Source organism: Molossus molossus, unplaced genomic scaffold (assembly GCF_014108415.1).
Source record: "Molossus molossus isolate mMolMol1 unplaced genomic scaffold, mMolMol1.p scaffold_m16_p_12, whole genome shotgun sequence".
Classification (NCBI taxonomy): Eukaryota; Metazoa; Chordata; class Mammalia; order Chiroptera; family Molossidae; genus Molossus; species Molossus molossus.
Genome location: NW_023425347.1, coordinates 27,140,036 through 27,166,341, shown reverse-complemented (window position 1 = coordinate 27,166,341; position 26,306 = coordinate 27,140,036). Strand labels below are relative to the sequence as shown.

At 36.6% G+C, this 26,306-nt stretch overlaps 1 protein-coding gene across 1 annotated transcript in view; it reads right to left on the bottom strand.

Moving 5' to 3' along the window:
- The window catches only part of RANBP9 (RAN binding protein 9), a 91,613-nt gene that overhangs the window by 53,685 nt on the left and 11,622 nt on the right, over positions 1–26,306 (bottom strand). The window contains exon 2 of the mRNA XM_036255218.1: positions 23,587–23,698. Coding sequence (XP_036111111.1) covers positions 23,587–23,698 — 112 coding nt within the window. The remainder of the gene's footprint in view (positions 1–23,586; positions 23,699–26,306) is intronic.

Below are 26,306 nucleotides of genomic sequence, written 5' to 3'. Positions count from 1 at the left end.
TGGTACCTACCCAGAACAAATGAAAATACAGCCACACAAAACTGTTACACAAATGTTTGTAACATTATTCATAACAGCCAAAAAAGTGTTTCCACCTACTGATGAGTAGATAAACAAAATGTGATATATCCTTATGACTGGATATTATAATGGAGAAAGGATTACTGATAAATGGTACAGCATGAACAAACCTTGAAAATATGCAATGATAAATACAGTCAGCCCTCGTTTATTGCAGTTAATCAGTTCCACATTCTACCATGATAAATGAATTTCTGCAAAGTAGGATTCTTTATTTATAAATTGAATATTTTTGCAGTTGGGGCATAGAAAACCTGTTTACGACCTTCTAAATATGTTTTTTAACATTATTAGAGACCTCTAGACATGAAATAACACCCTTTAGACACCATTACACTTGTATTACCCAATATGTTAGACAAAATAAGAGAAAATAAAACAGATGTTACAAATACCATATTATTATTGTACATTTAATTACACACACACACAGTCCTTACACACAACCACTAACCTATGAAAACAGTGCAACTTGTTCGATGATGAAGCGATGAAGATGAAGAGATGTACTGCCCAGTAAAGAAGAGCAAGGTTACTGCTCCTCCGAAGGCATGACCTCAGTAGGAGAGTCTTCAGGTGGTGCAGTGTCTTCAACAGGTACGACGTCTTCTTCCCCTGAAGGAGCACTAGGAGTAGGCAGTGGGTGTCTGGGTGCGCGGATGAAGAACATCGTGATAGGCAGTTGCTGGCGCTGCCTTTTCACATGCGTGAGGAGGCTTCTGTAGGGTTCTATCGCTCTATCAGGTGCATTCCGGAACCGCAATGCACGCATCATTTGTGGGTACCATTCGCCAATCATGTCCTGTCCTACCTTAATAGTTCTCATGACTTGCGAGAGATGCTCAAGTGTAAGGCCAACTTCCTCCTCCTGACCCCCAGGAACCTCTGGCTGCTCTTCCTCCTCCTCCCTCACAGACTCAGTCATCTCCACTAGATCCTCATCACTTAAGGGATCCAGCAGCTCATCCACGTGTTCTGGATGATATTCACCCTTCTCAAGGATCTTCTGGAGTGTGCTGTTCACGTCGTCCTCTGCTGCAGGCTGGTCAGCAGAGGCAGCTTCTCTGTGGAGAACAACACTCTTCAGATGATACCTCTTCTGGAACTTCTTGATCCAACCCTTGCTCACCGTAAAATCCATGAATGTCGCAGAAGAGGGTCCTGGTTGGGGTTCGCCTGCCGTAAAGCCCTGATAGAGCTGCCTCGCCTTCTCCCGGATGACCAGCGAATCCAACGGAATGTTCTTCTTGTGGCTGTCGCTGATCCAAATGGCTAGGGCAAATTCCATTTTCACTATGAACTCATTACAACTTGTCAGGAAGCACTTTGCTTCCTTGTTGAAAGACACAGTAGCCATTGCATAGATGTTCTTTTCATCTTTACGAATGGAGCAAACGGTAGACTCATTCAAGTCGTAATGGCGGGCAACCTCCATAGTTTTCTTGCCATCTTTGATCATATCCAAGAGTTTCTCCTGGATGGTAAGCCTCTTCCTGCGGTGCTTAGTTTCATTGTCAGAAGGCTTAGAAGCAGCAGCACATTTAGGAGCCATTGTGGGGCTTAGATAAAAGTTCTCAGAAATCACAAACACTTAAAGAGCAAAGATGCTTCTGATGCGTAGTGATGTAAAAGTGTGTATGAAACGAACTTGCATGAGGCTGAGCCAATCAAAGGCCAGAAAAGGAAGAGGTTAGGATAGCCAATCAGTGAACAGCACGCTCTGATTGGCTTGGTTTCACCACACCTGAATTTTTGGAAAAAAGTTATTGCCCACACACAAGGAGTAGGCAAGTGGTTGCACCTGGCGTTGACGGATCTGCAGGGGTGCTCGAATACATAGGCCTACGGTCCATACGTACAGTAATTTAAATTGTAATACAGGGTCAATTGTATAACTGACTCAGACAACCGAGCATGCGCTGTATTATTTTCATTGTCTCGATCAACTTTTTAAGGAATATATTTGAAAAAAATGCGATAGAGTGAAGCCACGAAAGTCAAAGCGCGAAGTGGTGAGGGACAACTATATATAAAAAACAGGTCAAATATTATATGATTCCCTTTATATGAAATGCTCAGTATAGGTAAATCTATGAAAACAAAATAGGTAAGTGGTTGCCTAGAGCTGGGAGAAGTGACTGCTAATGGGTATAGGATTTCTTTTTTAGGTGAAGAAAATGTTCTAAAATTAAGCATTGGTAAGGATTACACAATTCTGTGATACACTAGAAATAAACCAAAATGTATGCTTCTAAGGGTAAATTTTTATGGTATGTGAATTATGTCTCAAGGAAACTCTGTCAATAAAACAAACAAGAGAACTTCTGATTTCAGCTCCATTATGTAAAGAGCTTGGATTTTGTCACTTTTACCCTCACAAGGAAAAAAGTGAACAAAATGAAAATCAACAACTCTTCTTAGAATCATCAGAAAACTGAGGTCACAAGGCAAAATGCCTCCAGGAAAATTGAAGAGACAAGTGAATACAGAGAATCAGAGCCTCTGAAGACAGTAACTGGTAGGAATATTTTAAAGGTAACTGATGAATTACTGAAGGCTATGTGTAAGAACTAGCTTTAACTTAAAAAAAAAAATCCTTCCCATATTCATGAGTTTTACCTTCTGGAACCCCACCAGATTACCTTTCAGAAAAAAACTCCTTCCAGTTTTGGGCTGGGGAGAGGAAACGTGGATAGGTTCAGAGTAACCTGTTCTCCCTAACAAAGATCTGCCTCCGAGGGAAACTACTTTATCAGACCCTTATTTGACCTAGACTAAGGTCAATTAGACAACTCCAGTCCCAGCTAGCCTTCCTGACTAAAGTAAGGGCAGAAGGAAAAAATACTAAAGAACAAAATACTGAAGAACATAACCCCAGGACACTGATCCACTACAACAACTGAGATTTAATCATAAGATTACAGAACACTTTCATTCCCCAGTACCTTATCACCACATCAACAAGGCTCCAGTATAATAACACATGACAAGTGAGAGGGCTGCAAGACGCAGACTTTGAGTTTCTAGGAAAACCCGAAACAACCATGAAAAAAACAAGGAAACAGAGGAAAATGAAGCCTCTGACACCTACAAACAATACAAACACCTAGCAAACATTAACTACAGCATAAAAACTAGCTAGATCATTATAAAACCTCATAGTAATGATCTTATTTACCTGAGTTTCTATGACAATACAGTTTTTAACAAAAAAATCATACCGCATGATAAAAAGCAAGACAAATACATTCTAAAGAGCCAAAGCAAGCATCACAACCAAACTCAAATATGGCAGAGATCTTGCAATTATCAAACTAAGAATTTAAGACACCTGTGATTTATGTGCTATTGGCTGTAAGAATCAAAGCAAAATACTAGAAATAAAAAAATATGAAACTAAATCAAGCATGCTTTCAATGGGCTCATCATTAGACAAAACACAACTGAGGAAACAATCAGTGAGCATGAAGCTAATGGAAATGTCCAAAACTGAAATGCCAAAAAAGGGGGGAGGGAGATATATAAAAACTGTGGGACAACTATAAAAGGTATATCATACATATAATGGAAATATTAGAATGAGGAGAGAGGGGAACTGAAGTCAATGACAGATACCGAATAAAAATTCCAGAAAACTCAGAGAACAAAAAAGAGGCTAAATAGAAAAACATCAGCAGCTAGGCTTACAATATTCAAATTGCAAAAGTCAAACAGAAAATCCTGAAAATAAGCTGAAGGACACACACAAAAAAACAAAAAAGTACCTTACTTATATAAAAGAAGAATAAGAATTATATCAGACTTCTCTTCGAAACCATGCAAGCAAAAAAGAGACTGGAATGAATTATCTGAGTATTGAAATAAAAAATACTACCAACCTAGAATTCGATACCAATGAAATTGTCTTTCAAAAGTTAAGGACAACTAAAGACTTTATCAAATAAATAAAAACAGAGAGAATTTGTTGGCTTGCAAAAAATATTAAAAGTTCTTCAGAGAGAAGGAAAAGACATATGTAAGAAACTCATATCTACATAAAGAAAGGAAGAGGGTACCCTGGCTGGTTTGGCTAAGTGGTTAGAGCGTCGGCCCGTGAACCAGAGTGTCCCAGGTTCGGTTCCCATTAAGGGCACGTACCTCGGTTGCAGTTCGTCCCGGCCCCGGGCTGGGGTTGTGCAAGTGGCAACCAGTTGATGTGTCTCTTTCACATCGATGTTTCTATCTCTCTTCCTCCCTCTCTCCCTCCCATGCTCTATCTGAAGATAAATGCAAAAAAAAAAAAAAAAAAAGTCCTCAAGTGAGGATTAAAAAATAATAGAAAGAAAAAAGTTTAGAAAGAAATAAAGATGAAATCTTTTAATTTTCTTATTCTGAAATGAGCTCAGATAATTGCTCAAAAAATAACAGTAACAATAGATGGACAATTATAATTTATGAGTGAGTAAGAGTAATCTTATAAAGGATAGAAAGAAGAAATTGGTTATAATCTGTTATAAAGCACTTGCACTGTCTCTAACATGGTAAAGTGTTATTTGAAAATGGACTTGTATTAGTTGAAATTGTCTACTGCAAACTCTAGGGCAATGACCAATAAAATTTAAAAATATACTAAGATAGGAGAAAAAATGCAATTACAAAATGCTCAATTAAAACAGAGAAGAAAACAAGATTTAAAAAAGGAACAAATGCAATGAATAAGAAATAATTACAAATAGGACTAATATCAATCCAACTATAACAATGGTCATTTTCAACCAGAAAGGTCTATTTTTTTTTTTTATCCTCACCTGAGGACATTTTTGCATTTATCTTCAGATACAGCGGGAGGGAGAGAGGAGGGAAGAGAGAGAGAAACATCAACCTGAGAGAGACACATGGAGTAGTTGCCACCCACACTACCCCAACCAGGGCAGGGACAAACTGCAACAGAGGTACGTGCCCTTAGCGGGAACCGAATCCAGAACTCTCCGGTCCACAGGCCAACGCTCTAACCGCTGAGCCAAACTGGCCAGGGCCAAACCAGAAAGGTCTAAAAACACCTATTAAAAGAAACTGATGGATTGGATTAAAAAAACAAGATCCAAATATATGCTATCTACAAGAAACCAACATTAAATATAAAGATACAGATAGAGAGCCCTGGCTGATTTGGCTCAGTAGTTGGAGCATCGGCCCACAGACCAAAGAGTCACGGGTTCGATTCCAATCAAGGGCACAGTACCTCTATTGTGGTTGGGTCCCTGGCCCTGGCTGGGGTCATGTGGGAGGCAGCCAATCAATGTGTCTCTCACTCACATCGATGTTTCTCTTTCTCTCTTCCTCTCCCTCCCTCCCACTTTGTCTGAAGATAAATGGAAAAAATATCCTTAGGTGAGGATTTTAAAAAATTAAAAAATAAAGATACAGATAGATTTAAAGTAAAGGGGTGGATAAAGGCATATCATGCTAACACTAATCAAAAGAAAGCTGGACTGGCTATGCTAATTTCAAACAAAGCAGTCTTCAGAACAAAGAAAATGATCAGGGATAAAGAGTTTTACTTAATAATAAAAGGTCAATTTTCAAAGATAACATAAGTACTCTTAATGTTTATGTGCCTAATAACAATGTATCAAAAGATGTGAGGCAAAAACTGATAGAATTCCAAGGAAGAATAGTTACATCCCACAGTTGTAACTGGAGACACCAACAAACCTGCATCAGTATCTCCCAGACAAAGCAGGCAGAAAACTAGTGAGGATAGAGTCAAACTCAACAGCATTATTAATCAACTGGATTTCACTGACTTTTTTTTTTTCTTTTTTTAAATCCTCACCCGAGGACATTTTTTTTTCCTGCATTTATCTTCAGATAGAGAGGGAGGGAAAAGGGAGGAAGAGAGAGAGAGGAGAGAAACATCGATGTGAGAGAGACACATCGACTGGCTGCCACCCACACAACCCCAACCAGGGCCGGGGACAAACTGCAACCAAGGTACGTGCCCTTAGCAGGAACCGAACCCGGGATTCTCTGGTCCACGGGCCAACGCTCTAACTGCTGAACCAAACCAGCCAGGGCAGACATTTATAGACTATTTCATCCAATAGCAGCAGAATACACAGTATTCCCAAGCTCACAAAAACATTCACCAAGATGGATCACATTTATGGGTCATAAGACAAATCTTAACATTTTAAAAATGGAAATAATACAAAGTATGCTCTCAAACCACGATGGAATTAAACAAAAAATCAATGAAGGATAACTAGAAAATCCCAAAGAGATACTACCAAAAAATCCCAAAGAGATACTACCAAAACAAAAAACAACAAAAAAACTCTCTCATAAACGTAAATGTAAAACATCTACAACAAAATATTAGCATATTAAATCCAACAATATATAAAAAGAAGTAAACACTACAATCTAGTGGGATTTATCTGAAAATTAATTAATACAATTTATTTCGTCAACAGGCTAAAGAATAAAAATCCTATGATCATTATAATAGATGCAGGAAAAGCTCTTGACAAAATCTAACACACTTACTGATTATTAAAACTAGGAATAGAGGAAAATTTTCTCATCTTAACAAAGAACATGTACAAAAAAACCTACAGTTAACATCATAAAAAAATGGTGGGAAACTAGATACTTTCCCACTAAGATTGGGAACAAGGAAAAGATGTCTCCTCTCACCACTCCTATTCAACACCATAATGAAAGTCCTAGTAACCCAAGGAGACAAGAAAAAGAAATAAAAAGATTACAGACTGCAAAGGAAGAAATAAAACTGTCTGCTGCAGCTGAGAAGAATGTCTCTGTAGAAAATCCCAAAGAACTGACAATGCACTCTTGGAACTAACAAGGATTATAGCAAGGTTGTAGGATAAAAGGTTAATATACAAAGGTCAATCACTAGTGGAAATGTGCACCTGACACCTGTATAATTTTGTTAACCAGTGTCACTACAATACATTCAACAAAAAGGAAAAAGTCAATCCCTACATACAAGCAATGAACAATCTGAATTTGAAATTTAAAAAGTAGTATAATTTGCACCAAGAAAAAAGAAACAGGTATATTTTTAAACAATTATGTATAAAATTTACATGATGAAACTATAAAACTGATTTAAAAATTGAAGAACTAAACAGAGATTCCACATTCATCAACAAGATGACTCAATCTTATTAAGACATCAGTTTGATCTAAAGATAGAACACAGTTCTAATCAAATGCCAAGCAAACTATTTTATGGATATCAACAAGCTGATTCTAAAGTTTATATGAAAAAGCAAATGATCCAGAACAGCAAACACAATTCTAAAGAAGAATGAAGCTGGAGAACTGACACTACCCAACTTCAAGACACATTATAAAGGTACAGTATTCGAAGACCACATATTAGTAAAAGAATAGACAAATAGAAAGCGCAGAATCAGACCCACAAAAACATAGTTAACTAATTTTTGACAAAGGAGCAAAAGGCTACTTAATGAAAGAGAGTATTCAACAAATGGTACTAAACAAAACTACATCCACTTAAAAAAGTGAATATAGATGCAGACCTTACATCCTTCACAAGATGAACTCAAAATGAACCACAGAACTAAATATAAAACACAAAACTATAAAATGTCTAAAAAATAATGCAGAAAAAAAATTTAGGTGACCTTGGGTTCAGCTGACTTTTTAGATACAAAATGGAAAGTAGATCTGTGAAAGAAAAATGGAAAGTTGGACATCATTAAAGTTAAAAACTTCTGCTCTTCAAATAATGGTGTGTTAAGAGAATATGTGCCAAACACATATCTGATAAAGGACTTAAATCCAAATATACAAAGTTGACTTAAAACGCAACAATAAAAAACAACCCAATTAAAAAGTGAGGCCCAGCCAGGGTGGCTCAGTGGTTGAGCATCGACCTATGCACCAAGAGGTTGCCAGTTTGATTCCCGGTCAGGGCACATGCCCAGGTTGTGGGCCTGATCCCCAATGGGGGGCATGCAGGAGGCAGACAATCGATGTTCTCTCTCATCGATGTTTCTATCTTTCTTTCTCCCCCTCTCCCTTCCTCTCTCTCTAAAATCAATAAAGAAAAAAAAAAAGTGGGCAAAAGATCCGAACAGATATTTCACCAAAGATTTACAAAAGGGCAAATAAGCATAGAAAAGATGCTTAATATCAGGTCACTAAGGAATTGGCAAATTAAAACAATGATGAAATACCACTACACACCTATTAAAATGGTTAAAAAAATACCCACCAAAAAACCTGACATACCATTGCTAGTGAGGAAGTGGAGCAACATGTCATTAATTGCTGGTGGGAATGCAAAATAGTATAGCCACTTTAGAAGACATATGGCAGTTTCTTACAAAGTTAAACATTAAGTTTTATCATATGAGCCAGCAATCATGCTTCTAGGTATTTATTCAAATGAGTTGAAGATTTATGTCCACAAACCTGCACATGAATGTTTATAGGAACTTCACTCATAACTGTCAAAAACTAGAAATAACCAAGATGTTTCTCAATAAGATATACAGTGGTACATCCATAGAATGGAATAGTACTCACTGATAAAAAGAAAGCATCTATCAAGTCATGAAAAGACACAGAGAAATCTTAAATGCATACTGCTAAGTGAAAGAAGCAAGCTGAAAAGTTTACACAGTATATAATTCCAATCATCACACTCTTAGAAAAGGTAAAATGGAGGCAGTAAAAAGGTCAGTAGTTTGAAGATGGAGGGTAGAGCGAGGACAGAGAAACAGGTGGACCACAGTAGATTTTTAGGGCAGTGAAACCATTCTGTATGACACTATAATAGTAGATACATGGCATTTTGCATATGCCAAAACCCACAGAACTGTTTAACACAGAGTGAACCCTAATGTAATCTATGGACTTTAGTTACTAATAGTGTATTAATATTGGTTCGACAATTTAAAAAAATGTACCATATTAATGCTGGATATTAAAGGGGAAACTGTGGGGGGAAGGAGGGGTACATGGGAACTCTCTGCACTCAAATTTTTCTGTAAATCTAAACTCATAATCGACGAACTAGAAACAACCCAGTCCTTCAACTGGTGAAGAAATAAAGAAACTGTGGTATATCCTTACAATGGAATAATACTCACAAATAAAAAGCAATGCATTATTGGTGAAAGCATCAACATGTATTAATCTCAAATGTACTATGCCAAATTAAAGAAGTCAGTCTCAAAAGGTTACATACTACATAGATCCTTTTATATGTCAGTTTTGAAAAAGAAAAGCTATAGGGAAGAAGAATATAGCTGTCAGAATTTACAAGTGTAGGGAAGCTTAAAGAAGGGACACTCTCTTTTAGGGAAATGCAGGAAGTGACGGAACTGTTTTGTATCTGGATTGTTGTACTGGTTGCAGGACTCTATGCATTAGTCAAAACTCACAGAACTGTACAAACAAAAAAGGTGCATTTTACTGTATGTTAATTTAAAATAATTTTGAAAAAGGAAACACTCCAAAAGCCACACATGGCCCAGCCAGATCTGGACTAAATATCCTCCCATGAACTGAGAAGTCCTGATTCGATTCCAGGCCAGGGCACATGCCTGGGTTTCGGGCTTGATCCGCAATGGGGGGCGTGCAGGGGGCAGCCGATAAATGTATCTCTCTCACATCGGTTTCTCTCTCTCTAAAAAAACAAAACATAGAGACAAAGAAAGCCACTACATAATATTGAAAGGATCTATCCAACAGGAAGATATAACCTTAGTAAACATATATGCACCCAATATAGGAGCACCAACATATATTAAAAATCTTTTGGAGGACTTCAAAGGAGAAATCAACAGCAATACAATCATAGCGGGGTATTTCAACACCCCGCTAACATCACTGGATAGATCTTCTAGACAAAAAATTAACAAGGAAACACAGATTCTAAATGAAGCACTGGATCAAAGGGATTTAATAGATATCTACAGAGAATTATACCCCAAAACATCAGAATTCACATTCTTCTCAAGTGCACATGGGACATTCTCAAAGATAGACCACATGTTAGGGCACAAACTAAGTCTCTACAAGTTCAAGAACACTGAAATCATATCAAGCATCTTCTCAGATCACAATGGCATGAAACTAGAAATCAATTGCAACAGGAACATGCAAAGACAACTGAAAACATGGAGGCTAAATAGCATGTTATTGAACTATGAATGGGTTACCATGGAGATCATGGAAGAAATTAAAAACTTCCTGGAAACCAATGAAAATGAACACACAACACAAAATCTATGGGATACAGCGAAAGCAGTTCTGAGAGGGAAGTTCATAGCACTACAGGCTTACCTCAAGAAGCAACAAAAATTTCTAACAGACTATTTAACCTCACAACTTAAATAACCAGAAAGCAAACAAAAACAAAACCCCAGAGCAAGCAGAAAGAAATAGTAAAGATCAGAGCAGAAATAAATGACATGGAGACCAATAAAACAATTCAAAGGATCAATGAAACAAAGAGCTGGTTCTTTGAAAAGATAAACAAGATTAATGGACCCTTAGCTAGACTCACCAAGAAACAAAGAGAGAGAACCCAAATACACAAAATCAGAAATGAAAGAGGAGAAATACTAACTGACACCACAGAAATACAAAGGATTGTTAACAAATATTATGAACAATTATACGGCAACAAATTCGACAATCTAAGTGAAATGGAAAAATTTCTAGAAACACATAGTCCCCCAAAACTGGATCGGGAAGAGATAGAAAACTTAAACAAACCAATAACAACAAAAGAAATTGAAGATGTAATCAAGACTCTCCCAGCAAACAAAAGCCCAGGCCCGGATGACTTCAAGGGGGAATTGTACCGAACATTCAAAAAAGAACTAATACCCATTCAACTCAAACTATTTCACAAAACTCAAGAAGAAGGAAGATTTCCAAACTCGTTTTATGAGGCCAGCATAATTCGAATTCCAAAACAAGAAAAAAACACTACAATGAAAGAAAACTACAGACCAATATCCCTGATGAACATAGATGGCAAAATCCTGAACAAAATACTAGCAAATCAAATCCAGCAATACATCAAAAAAATTATTCACCATGACCAAGTGGGATTCATCCCAGAGATGCAAGGCTGGTACAATATTCGCAAATCAATAAATGTGATACACCACATAAACAAAATGAAAGATAAAAACATATGATCATATCAATAGACACTGAAAAAGCATTCAACAAAATCCAGCACCCATTTCTGATAAAAACACACAGCAATCTGGAAATAGAGGGATCATATCTCGACATAATAAAGGCCATATATGAAAGACCTACAGTTAACATCATACTCAGTGGGCAAAAATTAAAAGCATTTCATTAAAAGCAAGACAGGGATGTCCACTTTCACCACTCTTATTTAACATAGTAAAGGAAGTCTTAGCCATAGCAATCAGACAGGAAGAAAAAATAAAAGGGATCCAAATTGGAAAGAAGAAGTGAAACTGTAATTATTCGCAGATGATATGATACTATATGTAGAAAACCCCAAAGACTCCATCAAAAACTTACCAGACATGCCCTGGCCAGTTTGGCTCAGCGGTTAGAGCGTCGGCCTGCGGTCCGGAGAGACCCGGGTTCGGTTCCCGCTAAGGGCATGTACCTCGGTTGCAGTTTGTCCCCGGCCCTGGTTGGTCGTGTGGGTGGCAGCCACTCGATGTGTCCCTTTCACATCGATGTTTCTCTCTCCCTCTCTCTTCCTCTCTCTCCCTCCCACTCTATCTGTACAAAAAATGGAAAAATATCCTTGGGTGAGGATAAAAAAAAAAATTTACCAGACATAATAAATGGATTTGGCAAAGTAGCAGGACACAAAATTAACGTCAATAAATTGATGGCATTCTTATACACCAATGATGAACTCACAGAAAGAGAAACTAAAAAAAGAATTCCATTAACCATCGTGGCAAAAAAATTAAGATACCTAGGAATAAACTTAACCAAAGAAATAAAGGACCTATTCGCAGAAAACTACATGTCATTGAAAAAAAAATAGAGGAAGATATAAAAAAGTGGAAGCACATACCTTGTTCTTGGATTGGAAGAATTAACATCATTAAAATGTCCATACTACCCAAAGCAATCTATAGATTCAATGCAATCCCCATCATAATATCAACGACATACTTCACAGAACTAGAACAAATACTTCAGAAGTTCATATGGAACCAAAAAGACCTCGAATAGCCACAGCAATCTTAAAAAAGAAGAACAAAGTAGGAGGGATCACATTACCAGATTTCAGGTTATACTACAAAGCCACTGTAATCCAAACAGCCTGGTACTGGCACAAGAACAGGCATATAGACCAGTGGAACAGAACAGAGAACCCAGAAATGGACCCAAGACATTATGCTCAATTAATATTTGACAAAGGTGGCAAGAGCATACAGTGGAGTAAAGACAGCCTCTTTAATAAATGGTGTTGGGAAAATTGGACAGCTACATGCAAAAAAATGAAACTAGACCATCAACTTACACCCTACACAAGAATAAACTCAAAATGGATAAAAGACTTAAATGTGACTCATGAATCCATAAAAATCCTAGAAGAAAATGTAGGCAATAAAATTTCAGACATCATATGCAGCAGAATTTTCACTGATACATCAACTAAGGCAACAGAAACAAAGGAGAAAATGAACACATGGGATTACATCAAACTCAAAAACTTTTGCACAGCGAAAGATACAATCATGAAAATGGAAAGGCTACCCACTGTATGGGAGAGCATAATTGCCAGTGATATATCAGACAAGGGGTTAATTTCCAATATATATAGAGTGTCCATACAACTCAAAAGGAAGACAAAGAACCCAATTAAAAAATGGGCAGAGGAACTAAATACACCTCTCCAAACAGGACACACTAAGAGACATATGAAGAAATGGTCAACATCACTAATCATCAGAGATGCAAATTAAAACAACAATGAGGTATCACCTCACACCTGTCAGAATGGCCGCCATCAACAAATCATCATACAACAAGTGTTGGCCAGGGTGTGGAGAAAAGGGGACTCTAGTACACTGCTGGTGGGAATGCAGACTGGTGCAGCCACTATGGAAAACAATATGGTGTTACCTCAAAAAATTAAAAATTGAACTTCCATTTGACCCAGTGATCCCACTTCTAGGAATATACCCTAAGAAGCCTGAAACACCAATCAGGAAGAATATATGTACCCCCATGTTTGTAGCAGCACTATTTACAATAGCTAAGATCTGGAAACAGCCCAAATGTCCATCAGTAGACGAATGGATAAAAAAGCAGTGGTACATATACACAATGGAGTACTTTGCAGCTATAAGAAAGATCTCTTATCCTTTGAGATGAAATGGAGGGACCTGGAAAGTATTATCCTAAGTGAAGCAAGCGAAACAGAGAAAGACAAGTATCATATGATCTCACTTATTTGTGGAATATAATGAACATAACAGAATGGGGTAGTTCCAGAGAGGTAGAAGTGGGGTATAGACTGACAATCCCCAGAAGATGGGGTGGTGGGGGAGAGATAAACCACAGAACTTATATGCATGTATGCATGAATAATGGACATGGACAACAAAGCAAGGGACAGGGCAGGGGGGGGGGGAATCAGTGGGGGAAAAAGTAGAAACATCTGTAACAAAAATACATTATTAAAAAAAGAAAAACAAAAAAAAACATATTTTTAGAAAGCCACACATGAAAAATATGTTACCTCACTCGTAATCAAAGAAATTCTCCTTAAAATGGCAGGGCATTTTTCACTTAATATGTTCTAAAGAAAATAATCATGGATATATGCAAAAGAATTTTAATGCAGTGCTGTTTATGTTACATAAAACCAGGGATAACCTATACGTGAAAATGTAAATCACTATATATGCATAATTCAATTATGTGGTACTTCTGTCCCCATCTCAAGAAGGCCCCCACCTAGGCCCCATCCACTATGCAAACTGGAAGACTACAGGAAGAGATGCCCTGCAACTGAGCTGTTATCAAACTTTGGCCAGGCCCTGCTTGAATCTCCAAAGCTTTAAAAAAACAAACAAAAAACTATATGATAATTATAAAGACTGCTATAAAAATAGTATGTAATACAGTATAAAGATATAGGGTTATAATGAGGGGGAAACCATGTTGTAAAACATATTGTACATTTGTTGGAAATGTAAATTAACAATGTTTTCCAAAGGGATAAATATGGAGGGTAGAGATAAAAATAAATCAATTTTTAGCAGTTTCAAAAAGACTAATGAGCTAGACATTTTTATCCTACAGGATTGGTGTTAGCTTTTAATTTACAAGATTAACCAATACCTTTTTTTGAAACAAAAAAGCAGTTCTATGACTATGATTCTTAACACACACTTATTAATTTCAGAAATAAAGAAAATTTCAAATTATACTAAATGTTAGTTTCTCAGTAAGCATTCATTTAATGGGTATAATGGTCACCTATCAAATTCCTTGCTTGTTGTTTAATTTTAAATATTCAAATTCTGAATAGTTTCTTCACATTCCTCAGGGTACAAGAAGGACCTTTTTGTCTTACAGGACTTGAAAATTACTATCTCTTATTTCTGTAGAATGGCATCATGAATACAATGACATGACACATACATTAAGAGCACCAAAGAATAATTATTGCTGTAAGATACATTGATATGTGTGTGTGTGTGTGTGTGTCTCTCTCACTTTTTGAGTCCCATACTTTTTCCCATAAGCATCTTTGCCACACAACTAAGTGGCCATAAGGCAATTTTGCCATAAAAGATAAAATAATTGGTTGACAGCTTGGTTTACATTTGACAGATTTAATACTTAAGCTAGTTGTCAATTTGGTTTATTTCTCCATTAAATGAAGTTCTCAAAGTGCTCCTATTTTTATATTATATAAATCTCAGCCCTTGCCCGGCCGGTGTGGCTCAGTAGTTGAGTGTTGTCCCATGCACAAAGTGGTCGCTGGTTCGATTCCCTATCAGGGCACATGCCCAGGTTGTGGGCCAAATCCCCAGTGAGGGGCATGCAGGAGGTAGCCAATCGATGTTCTCGCTCATCAGTGTTTCTATCTCTCTCTCCCTTCTCTCTCTAAAATCAATAAAGAAAAAAAAAATTAAATCTCAGCCCTTGTAATGATCTATAGTGATGAGTATAGAGTTGGTGGTCTTAAAATAGTGGATAACAACCAAGTATAAAGCCAGACTGCAAAGCTACATGTAAAGCCAAATTGCATACTATGCTACAAAAAAAAAAAAATGATAACATACCAGTTTGCAAATCCTTCGGTGGGCATGGTCATTCTTCCCACTTGTCAACATCAAAAGTTTATCAAGCTATGTATGGCAAATATAAAAGAGGAGGCTACTAATTCAGTATTGAAGAGTATTATCAATTCTTTGGTTGGAAACTGACACCTCTCTTAACGAAGAAAGAAATTTTAGCAAAAAAAAAAACAGTGTGATGTTGAACAAGACAAATCAAGAAGAAAAAAAAATTTATACTATGATCAAGAGATTTCCAAGACAATGTATTTTCATTTTTTGCCATAGTCTTTTTAATTCTGATATTAACTTTCGAATCCAGTATGTCTTTTTTAACATTAGTGTTTTATTTTTTGTTCTTTTATCTTTTATGGTGAAATTGTCTTAAGATTAATTAGTATGCAGCAAAAATGTTTACGGCAAAAATGCTTACTGGGAAAATAGAACCAGACAGTTATCTGTTACTCACAAGCTACCAATCTTAAACATTTAAAAAACATATGAACATACACCCATTTCTTCTTTATGTGGAAGAGGGAATATATAACTACTTTCAAATATTAAAAGTATACTTCTGCTATCTACTCAACTGGTGACTCATAAAATTAAACCAAAAACATTTCATCAAAAGTTTCAGATGCTCCTGTGAAAATATTTCAATCATGTTTAAAACATGCATATTTCAGGGTTAAAAAAAAAAGTAATCACTAACCAAAAAACTTTAAGAACTCATTTAAAAAAAAGCAAACAAACAAAAAGAGAACAACTGTCTAGAGAGCTAAGGTTCTGAAAGATCACAAACACATTAGAAATTATATAACAAAGCAAATAAAACTTTACTTGACCACTGTACTAATCATGTTTCTTTTATTATTATTTTTTTCTTTATTGATTTGAGAGAGAAAGAAAAGGAGAGGAAGAGACAGAAACATCAATGACAGAGAATATCGAATGGCCGCCTCCTACATGTCCCCTGCTGGGGATTTGGCCCACAACCTGGGCATGTGTCCTGACTGGGAATCGAATTGATGACCTCCTGGTGCATGGGTTGATGTTCAACCACTGAGACATACCAGCCAGCCTAATCATGTGCTTTTTATTAGCTGCATTTTATATGATGTTTAGACATCTTAAAAAAGCTTTCTGGCCAGGGAGAGACTGCTCATCCCAAGGCTAGCCCTTTCTTAGAGACAGCAAAGGACTTGGCCAGGAACATCTCTCTCATATACAAACCAACCAATTCCAAGTCAACAGCCCCAGCTATCTCCTTATCTACCTCACACACATATGCACACAAGCCACATTTCCCTTGCCCTAAATCATCCCAGGGTCAGGTACCAGACATCTAGAGACCATCCCTATAGCCCAACCCCCACTGGAATTAGTCAAACATGCCAATACTAAACTGTTTACCCTGCCCTGCCTTGCCTTGCCTTTCCCTCAGAAACCCCAATAATCACTCTAGCCTAGGCCTTCTTCTCACTCCTGTCTTCTGCAACCTGTCTAAAACCTGATGCTTCCCTGTTACCCTGAGTGGCATATGTCATTCCTCTCTGGGACCTGTGAATATAATAAACTTCCTTCCAAGCCTGGTTATTTCCTCCAGGGGTCACAATAACTCTACCATACCACATCCAACACATACATTCATAGGATAGCCACTATTAATATACAAAATTCAAGAATATACATATCCAAAATGTTACAAATTAAGTACTAATCACTAGATGATTATCTGAGCCAAAAGAACTGAGGCAAATAATTTACAACTAAACTAACAAAAATTCTTTTTTTCAATACTACTATTCAAACATAGAGCATTTTGATTTCTTGCCTGTGATACAAGTTTGTTCCAATTCTAATTCTACACTGACAGCAAAGCAGCTACTTTTCTCTATGGACTGCACTATTCTGCCTCCATTCCTCCCAAAGCAGAAGGATCATGGAAAACAAAAACTGACAGGCTCTACTTCTTGCATATAGAAAGTCTACAACAACATGCATCAAATGGTCAGTTGCATAACTCTCCCATGACTTCTCAAAGAGCTATATTAATATACAATACTAAAATGGCCTTCAAGTACTTATTCATTTATCTTGCCTTTTAAATAATGAAGACAATAAAACTCTAAAATCAAGCAAAGCACAATACTTTGAGAGTTCTTCTAAAAACCCTTTGTCAAATAATCTCACCTGTAGGTAATTACAACAACAGAGTAGCCTGTTACAGTGTTAAATATAGGGTAACAAAAAGAATTTATCACATTATTTGTATAAAATAAATCTTACTTTTCACCTAGGCATTAAATTATGACTCTAATAAAGTAAAATTTTTGTTTAATAAAATTCTTTACATTGTAATCCATATTTAAAATTCTTTTCTTTTTCAGCATGTCCCTGTAAAATTAATGAACAATGAAAAGCAGCAATTCTAAATCATATAGATAAGTTAGTAAGAAACTGCTTCAAATTTCAACTTTATAAACTTTACAGGTGCTCTCCATCATATCAAGCGACATATACCTATAAAACTATGGAGATTGGGGTATATTTTACTATTCGGTTTTCAGCAATATTTTTCTTCACAAGTGTTATAACTTAAAATATATACTGAGCCCTGGCCCATGTGGCTCAGTGGACAGAGCTTTGGCCTGCACACTGAAGGGTCACGGGTTCAATTCCCAGTCAAGGGCACATACCTGGGTTATAGGTTCAATCCCTAGCCCTGGTCAAGGTGAGTGCAGGAGGCAACCAATCAATGTGTTTCTCTCATATCAATGTCTCTCTCTCTCCTCCCTCTGTTCCTCCCTTCCACTCTCTAAAAATCAATGGAAAAAATATTCTCAGGTGAGGATTAACAATAATAAAAAAAGACACACACACAGGATCTTTAGGACTTTTTCATAGAAGTCTCCAATTTTTAATTTAAATAAGTGGAAAAATAGTGTTTTTATTTACATCATGTAAAAATTAAAAGAAAAAAGTTATATAGAGACAAACTAAATGCAACACAAGATGGAACAGAATGGAGAAAATTTTTCTAATAAACAAATAAAGAAAAGGTTTTATGAGCAAATGATATAAAAGTTAGGCAAAGAAGATCCATCACACTCATAATTGCAGTCCCCTCCCCCAAAAGAAACCTATGTAATGAAATAGGACAAATACTAAAAACTATCATACAGAAAATTTTCTGAAATAAAAAAAGGCTTAACTTTACTTAAGGCCATACATGAAGGCTAATGACAAGACATACTCAAGTACTGGTACTTTTAAAAAAAAGAAAAATCTTTTCAGCATGTAAGCAAAAGACCAAGTTTCATGTAAGGGGAAAATATTGGCATAAGACTTTGACAATAATACTTCAGATCCAAGTCCGTAAGAGCTCACAAGAAAATGTAAGCCATGTCTTTTACACCCAATGAAACCTTCAAATATAATGGGTGTAGTGGTCATAATAAATAAATACCACAAAAGACTTAAATAATTTTGTCCCCATGAGCTCTTCCTGAGCTCGCTAGTAAAGAATGAGCTTCAGCCCTGGCTGGTTCGGCTCAGCAGTTAGAGAGCTGGCCTGTGGACGGAGGGGTGGTGGGTTCGATCCCCAGCTCGGGTAGGGGTGATTCGGGAGGCAATCAGTTGATGTGTCTTCCTCACATCAATGTTTCTCTCTCCCTCCCTCCTAAAAATTGCCTAAAAATCAATGAAAAATATCCTCAGATAAGAATTAACCATAAAAAAGAATGAGCTTCAGAAGATCAAAATACACTAAGAGAAGCTTTGCGACAAGATTTTTTTTTTTATCCGAACCCAAGAAAATTTTTGTATTTATCTTCAGATAGAACAGGAGGGAGAAAGGGAGGAAGAGAGAGAAACATCAACGGGAAAGGCACATCAAATGGTCGCCACCCACACGACCCCAATCGGGGCTGGGGAGAAACTGCAACCAAGGTACGTGCTCTTAGTGGGAACCGAACTCGGGACTCCCTGGTCCGCGGGCCTACACTCTAACCACTGAGCAAAACCAACCAGGGCTTTGCAACAAGATTTGATGGTAATGTTGAACATAATAAATTTAGAACTAGCATTAAATGATGAGGGTAACAGAGGTGCTTTTACAACATAGAGATATAATACAATTAACAAAAAATGGAGACATGGAGAGTTTACCAAAAAAGGAATGAAATAGTGATAATTTCGACTACCTAAAATGAATCTCAAATGCATCACCTTAAGTGAAATAGTAACATTCTCAAAAGGTTATATTTATATGACATTCTGGTTTCAAAAGGAAAAACTATAGGATTAGAAAACAACCAAGTGGGAAGAGGATTTAACTATAAAGGAGCAACAAGAGGGAATTTGGGGAGGTGAGGGAACTGTTCCATATCTTGACTGTGGTGGTTATTACATGATTCTATTCATTTGTAAAAACTCACAGAACTTTACGTGCCACCCCAAAAAAGTGAATTTTTACTGCAAGTAAATCAATAAGAAATTTTTAAATGCCAAAAATATAGATACAAGGAAAGCAGAAAGGGAAGCTGAAGAGGTTATTACTAGCTAACTCTATTACTGCTCACAATAGAGAATATCTTTTTATTTTTTTTCTTTATTGATTTTAGAAAGAGAAGAAGGAGGAGAGAGAGAGAGAGAAACATCAATGGGGAGAACACTGACTGGCCGCCTCCTGCATACCCCCAACTAGGGACCGGGCATACAACCTGGGCATGTGCCCCGACCGGGAATCGAACCAGCAACCTCGTGGGGCATGGGTCGACGCGCAACCACCGAGCCACACTGGCCTGGCAATAGCGAATATCTTAAAAGGAGGGGACTGCAGGTATTAGTATAAAAATAACCTTCTAAATTTAAAAATAAACTACTACTGGCCTGGCCAGTTTGGCTCAGTGGCTAGAGCATCAGCCCATGGACCGAAGAGTTGCAGGTTTGATTCTGGTCAAGGGCACACGTATCTCGGTTGCAGTTCGGTTCCTGGCCCTGGTCAGGGTCATGTGGGAGGCAAACAATTAATATGTCTCTTTCACATCGATGTTTCTTTCTCTCTCTCCTCCTCTCACTCTGTCTGAAAATGAAAAAATATCCTCAGCTGAGGATTAAAACACACACCACACACACACACACACACACACACACACCCTAAATAGCAAATAAGACACATTATTTTAAAAAACATAATTCAAAAGTGACAAAAATGTTTAGTTTCCTCTCACTGTGTTCAACTAACTACTTCCCCTATCTAGAAAAGCAAGTAAGTGGCACCAGTTATCTGTGATATATGTTCAGAATTCTCTATGGCTTTATTTACTTATATTTTCAAAAGGAAATAACAGAAAGATAAACCAAGAACTATGTGATTCCATTTATAAACCAGAAATGGCAAAACTATAGAAACAGAAAACCAATCAGTGGTTGCCAGGGTCCTGGAGATAGAAGAGAATTTTGTATAAGAGGGTATCGAGGTATTTGTGTGTGTGTGCGCGCGCGCGTGTGTGCGGGCACGCGTGCTGGAACTGTTCTATATACTGTCTGTGGTTGTAGTGACATGACTGTACTCATCTGTCAAAACTCAGACCTACATGCTAACCATGATAAATTTTATTATATGTAAAATACAATTTTAAAAATGAAAATAAAACAAGAATGAGGAATCCTGGCAACAAAGAGATAAGTCTGAAAAATTACAAAGGAGTTAGTCTTCATGAAGGACCCTGCTGAGAAGTTGTAATCGTAGAACTAGCTCAAACTGGCCCTATCCTGTTTCTAACAAGATACTGAGTTGTTTTTCAGAGACAACAGAACAAAATCCACAAGTCATTTGAGAGAAGCAAGTGTAGAGGAATTCTGACCTCCAATTACACCGGGAGGTCAAAGTCCATCCCCCCACCCCACCAAAAAACCAGGACCTGATTGGGATGTAAGCAAGCCTGAACCCTTTCAGAAGTCTCCATCATCCAGATGATCTGGTTCCTGAAGCCCTTCCCATATCTTACCATAAATGACCAAGTTCCAAAGCCCTCCTACAAAAACCCACCCAGTCAGCACTTGTGCACACCAGCCTGTTCTCTTTAACCCCTTAAATCTCACCCTGAACCCTGGATGAAGGAGACAGATTTGAGCTCTGACTCCTGTCTCCTTACTAGTCACTTTGCAATAAAGCCTTTTTCTTTTCATAAAATCTGGTGCCTTAGTATTGGCTTCTACCTATATCAGGGAGTGAGCCCTTGCTCGGTAACAAAGTTTTAGATTTTATCTCCAAAGAAACAGGTGTACTAAATGATCTCAAGAAGGGGACAGTCACAATTCAGTTCTATATTAAAAAGAACACTAATAATGGTTATAAAATAGAATAAGAAGAAAACAAGGAGTAACTGGGAGACCAACGAACCAACCATCTCAGTAATTTAGGTGATATATTACACCAAGACCTGCCTAAGAGGCTTTAGAGATGGACAAAGAAAATAAAAGCAGAAAATTTCTCAAGTCTCTAGCACTAGTGAAACAACTAACCAAGCTACTAGCATTGAGAAAAAGATTTTAGACAAGCTAAATTTAAATGCCTGTGAGATAGTCAAATGCAAACATCTGGCTAGGTGTATTGGTCCAGAGCTTAGGGAAACAGCCTGAGGTGTAGTTTAGATTTGAGATTCATCAGGGTATTTGCAGTCATGAAAATATAAAGTCAAGATCATGCAATGATTGAATGTGTAGTGTGAAAGATAAAGAGAACCCTGGGAATCATCATGCACAACACCAGCATTATAGGGTTGAGGATATAATCTGAGTGTAAAGAAACTAGCTTACTGAGTATGCAGTAATAGAGTTAGAAACTACTACAATCACGTGTCTATTTCAATCTGGGTCTCTCAACCACTTTATCCTTGGTTTCCCTAATTTTATCTTTGGCTTGATCACCTTGGGAAAACTGAGGCACTTAAAAAGAGTTATCATTGAATTCCAAGTTTTCACTTTTTACTCTCCATACTGTTGACATCTAGAATATTCAGCAAATAAAGAAAAATAATCTACCGAATGCACTTATTTTGTCAATTAAACAGAAAAGAAGCAGTAAGAGAGGTTAAGTGATTCATTTCAAATACAGGTCAACTTATTCATGCAGCCCAAGAACTTTATCTTAACAGCTGAACAAATGACTCTATGGATGCTTTAAAGCAGTGGTTCTCAACCTCCCTAATGCCATGACCTTTAATACAGTTCCTCATGTTGTGGTGACCCCCAACCATAAAATTATTTTTGTTGCTACTTCATACCTGTAATTTTGCTACTGTTATGCATTGCCATCGGAAATATATATTTTCCGATGGCCTTAGGTGACCCCTATGAAAGGGTCGTTTGACCCCCACAGGGGTTGCAACCCACAGGTTGAGAACCACTGCTTTAAAGTATCTCTGATACTACAATGAGATTTACCAGGAGTTACCACAGGATAAATCCAATGATTCTAGGTAATTCGTTCTTAACCAGAGATATGCACCAAAATTCCCCAAAGAGCTTTCCCAAAATGCCTATCTTGCCCAAACTCTACTTCTAAAAATACTGATTTAGGAATGTTCAGGGTAAGTCCCAAACTACTATATTTTTAATAGTCCCATAAGTGATTCTGATGTGTATACACATTACACACCAATTCCAAGTTGTAAAGCAGTGATATGAAAGTTGGTTCCAGGATCTACGTGGAGCTCTAAGTAGTAGTTTCTAAACCACATCCTAATCCCTGGGAATTACCTCCAAATGAGAGCATACAAACATACATTTCCCTGATCTAAACCTGAAATCGTAAACCCTAACTCCTGTAAAATGCCATGAATTTTTTGGCTTTGATTAACTAGCTTTAAGAAGATTTAACTTCTCAAGAGAATTCAGAAAAATATAGTGTAAGAAAAGGCATAGAAAAATGAGTCACTGTCTCTACTATTTAATCCCAATTCTCTAATGACAAACCTACCGGAAAAACTTGGTTAGTTTCACCAATTCAAGCATAAGTTTCAACTAATATCTAACCAAAACCAGATCCAACCTGTTATACTGAAATATACATACTCCACTTTCCAATTACCAAAATTTCCAAGATTCTAACTTTCCAATTACATCATAAACATTTTGAATGAATTAAAACAAAAACAATTACCCAAGGACAGTAAACAATTTTCCCACCACAAATGACACTTACCCATCTCTTCCCTTACTGACAATTTTCACTTCAAAATAATAAATCCCACAGGCTGCTGGTATTGGATGTGTGGCACGAACTGATGCTGCATCTTTTGGGGTTTTGCCATGACCTGCATACAAAACAGAAAAGAAAAACACTCAAATGGGATATTCAAATGAGAATCTTAAATAATTCAGGAACAAACGAATGGTTTTAGAATAATACATACATTTCTGCTTCCAACAGTACAAATAAATTAAAGACTTACTGATCATCACAATTAATTCAATAAGCAAAAACAGCCCAAGTCAGCCATGGAACTCTTCACACTATACTAGTTCTAATGAAATTTGATAATCTGAACACACCGAACCTAGCAGTCCCTTATGAAAATTAGTATTTTAGGGCAGACCATATTTTTAAGAGAAAAGAAAGGCTGCATTTGAAGAACATGATGAAAATATGATCTTAATTTTACTAATCCAAATTTATATCATTTATAAATTTCCTAAACCACACTATTTTGCCAAATGGCCTGTGTTGTAAACAAGAAGCATCTGTACCACCAGAGTGTATTTTTAAGTGAAATTTTATACAATAGATAGAAATGGCAAAAGAGCTTTCTTTAAGAATTTACGATTTTGTTCTCTGACATATCATTAATTCTATACAAAGACTGATCTATAAAATTTCTTTGGTCAATTACAGCCTGAGAAATATCTAATCTCTAGCTGTATTTTCTTTCTTTTTTAAAGAAAGGAATATAACACCATACCATTGCTGTTATCTTTAGAAAATCTGTTAAACAATGGCTTTTAAACTTCTTAAATTAGCTATTCTTCAATTCTAACCCCAGAGGGTGTCCTTCACTCACAATCACCTCCCCTGTCCCTCTTCCAAGATAGTATAATTAACCTTGAAAGCTAGCATGTAAACAAAAATAAATAAGCAAGAGAAAATAAGCCCATAAAACCACAGAACAATATGACAGAAGGTGAAGTAGCTGGTCAAAAGGTACTCAAAGAGAGTGACACAAGTCTCCACAATTCCCAAATAGGCTGATGAGAAACAGTACTCTACATCATTATTCAGGTGTTCTAGTTACGATATGCTTCACCCAATACAAATGTATGTCATTAATCCTTAGTCATGCTATAACAATACTTCATGGGGAGCAGAATTCCCCACCTCAAATTTACCATGATTGCTTTAAAACTAAAAACCTTAAGTCACAAATTATATTTTAGCCATATAATAAGCCATCACAAACCAATGAGATCATATCTTCCTTTACCATATACTTTATCAAATTACCACAGCATACCCTATCATTAAACAGTAAGTTTACACATGTAATGCAAATTAGCCCATGTTTACTTGGCCCAAAATAAACTGTTGAACTCATCCACTCCTTTCTATTACCATGAGAACTTGTGTCCATGGATGTCTTGAGTATATATGATGTTGTGTTATGAGCAGAAATAAGTGAATACTGGAAAGTGACAAACTTGGCTAAAAAGATAAAAAAGCGGAACATACAGACACTGCTAAAACTGCTTTAACATATGTAGATAATAGATTTACAATGAGATAGGCAGGAAAAAAAATAACAGTACTAACCTGTAGAATGACACCCGTTACTTTTTAAAAATAGACATTTAGTGTTTTGGTTTTAGCAAAACATATTTTCAGTAAAAATATGTTAGAATACTTAATTTGCCTGGAAAAAGGTCATGTAAATTAAATGCATTTAAAAAATTTAGATAGTGTCCAGTTGGTGTGGCTCAATGGTTGAGCTATGTCCCATGGTTCAATTCGCATTCAGGGCACATGCCAGGGTTGCCAGCTCAATCCCCAGCATGGGACGTGTAAAAGGCAGCCAATTTGATGTTTCTCTCTCATTGATGTTTCTATCTCTCTCCCTGTCTCTACTTCTCTCTCAAAATCAATAAAAACATTAAAAATTTTTTTAGATAGTTTAACATAAATCCAAAGAAAACTCTGATTATTAACCCTGGAGTCCTTAATCAACTAGCATTTATATTTGTTTTAGTTTTTTTGGAAAGGAAATGATTGAAACTTTTAGAGATAGGTAATCTATTTATTATTTTACTTGTAATGCAAATTAGCCCATGTTAACATACAGTTAATACTATGTGAAAGGTAACTATTCTAAGAGCATTATACTTAACTTATTTACCATTCAAAACAACTTATGAAGTAGGTATTATTTATTTTTATCTCACAAATGAGGAAACAGGAAAAATAAATAAACTTGCTCAAGGTTATATTGCTGTGTGAGAATTTCAAACCAAGATTTGTACTGGGATTTAAATTCAAGAAGCCTGATCCAGTGAAGCTCTGAACCCACAGAAAGGATTTAGTTACAATGAGCATTCTGGGATCACTTCACACGCATTTCCATCTCCTATCCTTGCTACTTCTTTGGGAAAGGAGAAAGAAAATATTTAGGGTAGACAATTTTTCAAAGGACTGTATGCTTTTATATAAATTTTTCTCATTCAACACCTATAAAATAGGTATTATTTAACCTCATATTTTAAAATGAAAAAATTCTTACAGATTTTCTATAACAACCTTGCCCCAAATTAGTAGACCCATGTTAAATACATGTATGAATTTAATTCCCCTACATTTTTTTCATTATGCAAAAAACTACATAATCATAAATCTTTAAGATTCCATTATATTCATTATGCTCTACTAAGACATTATAG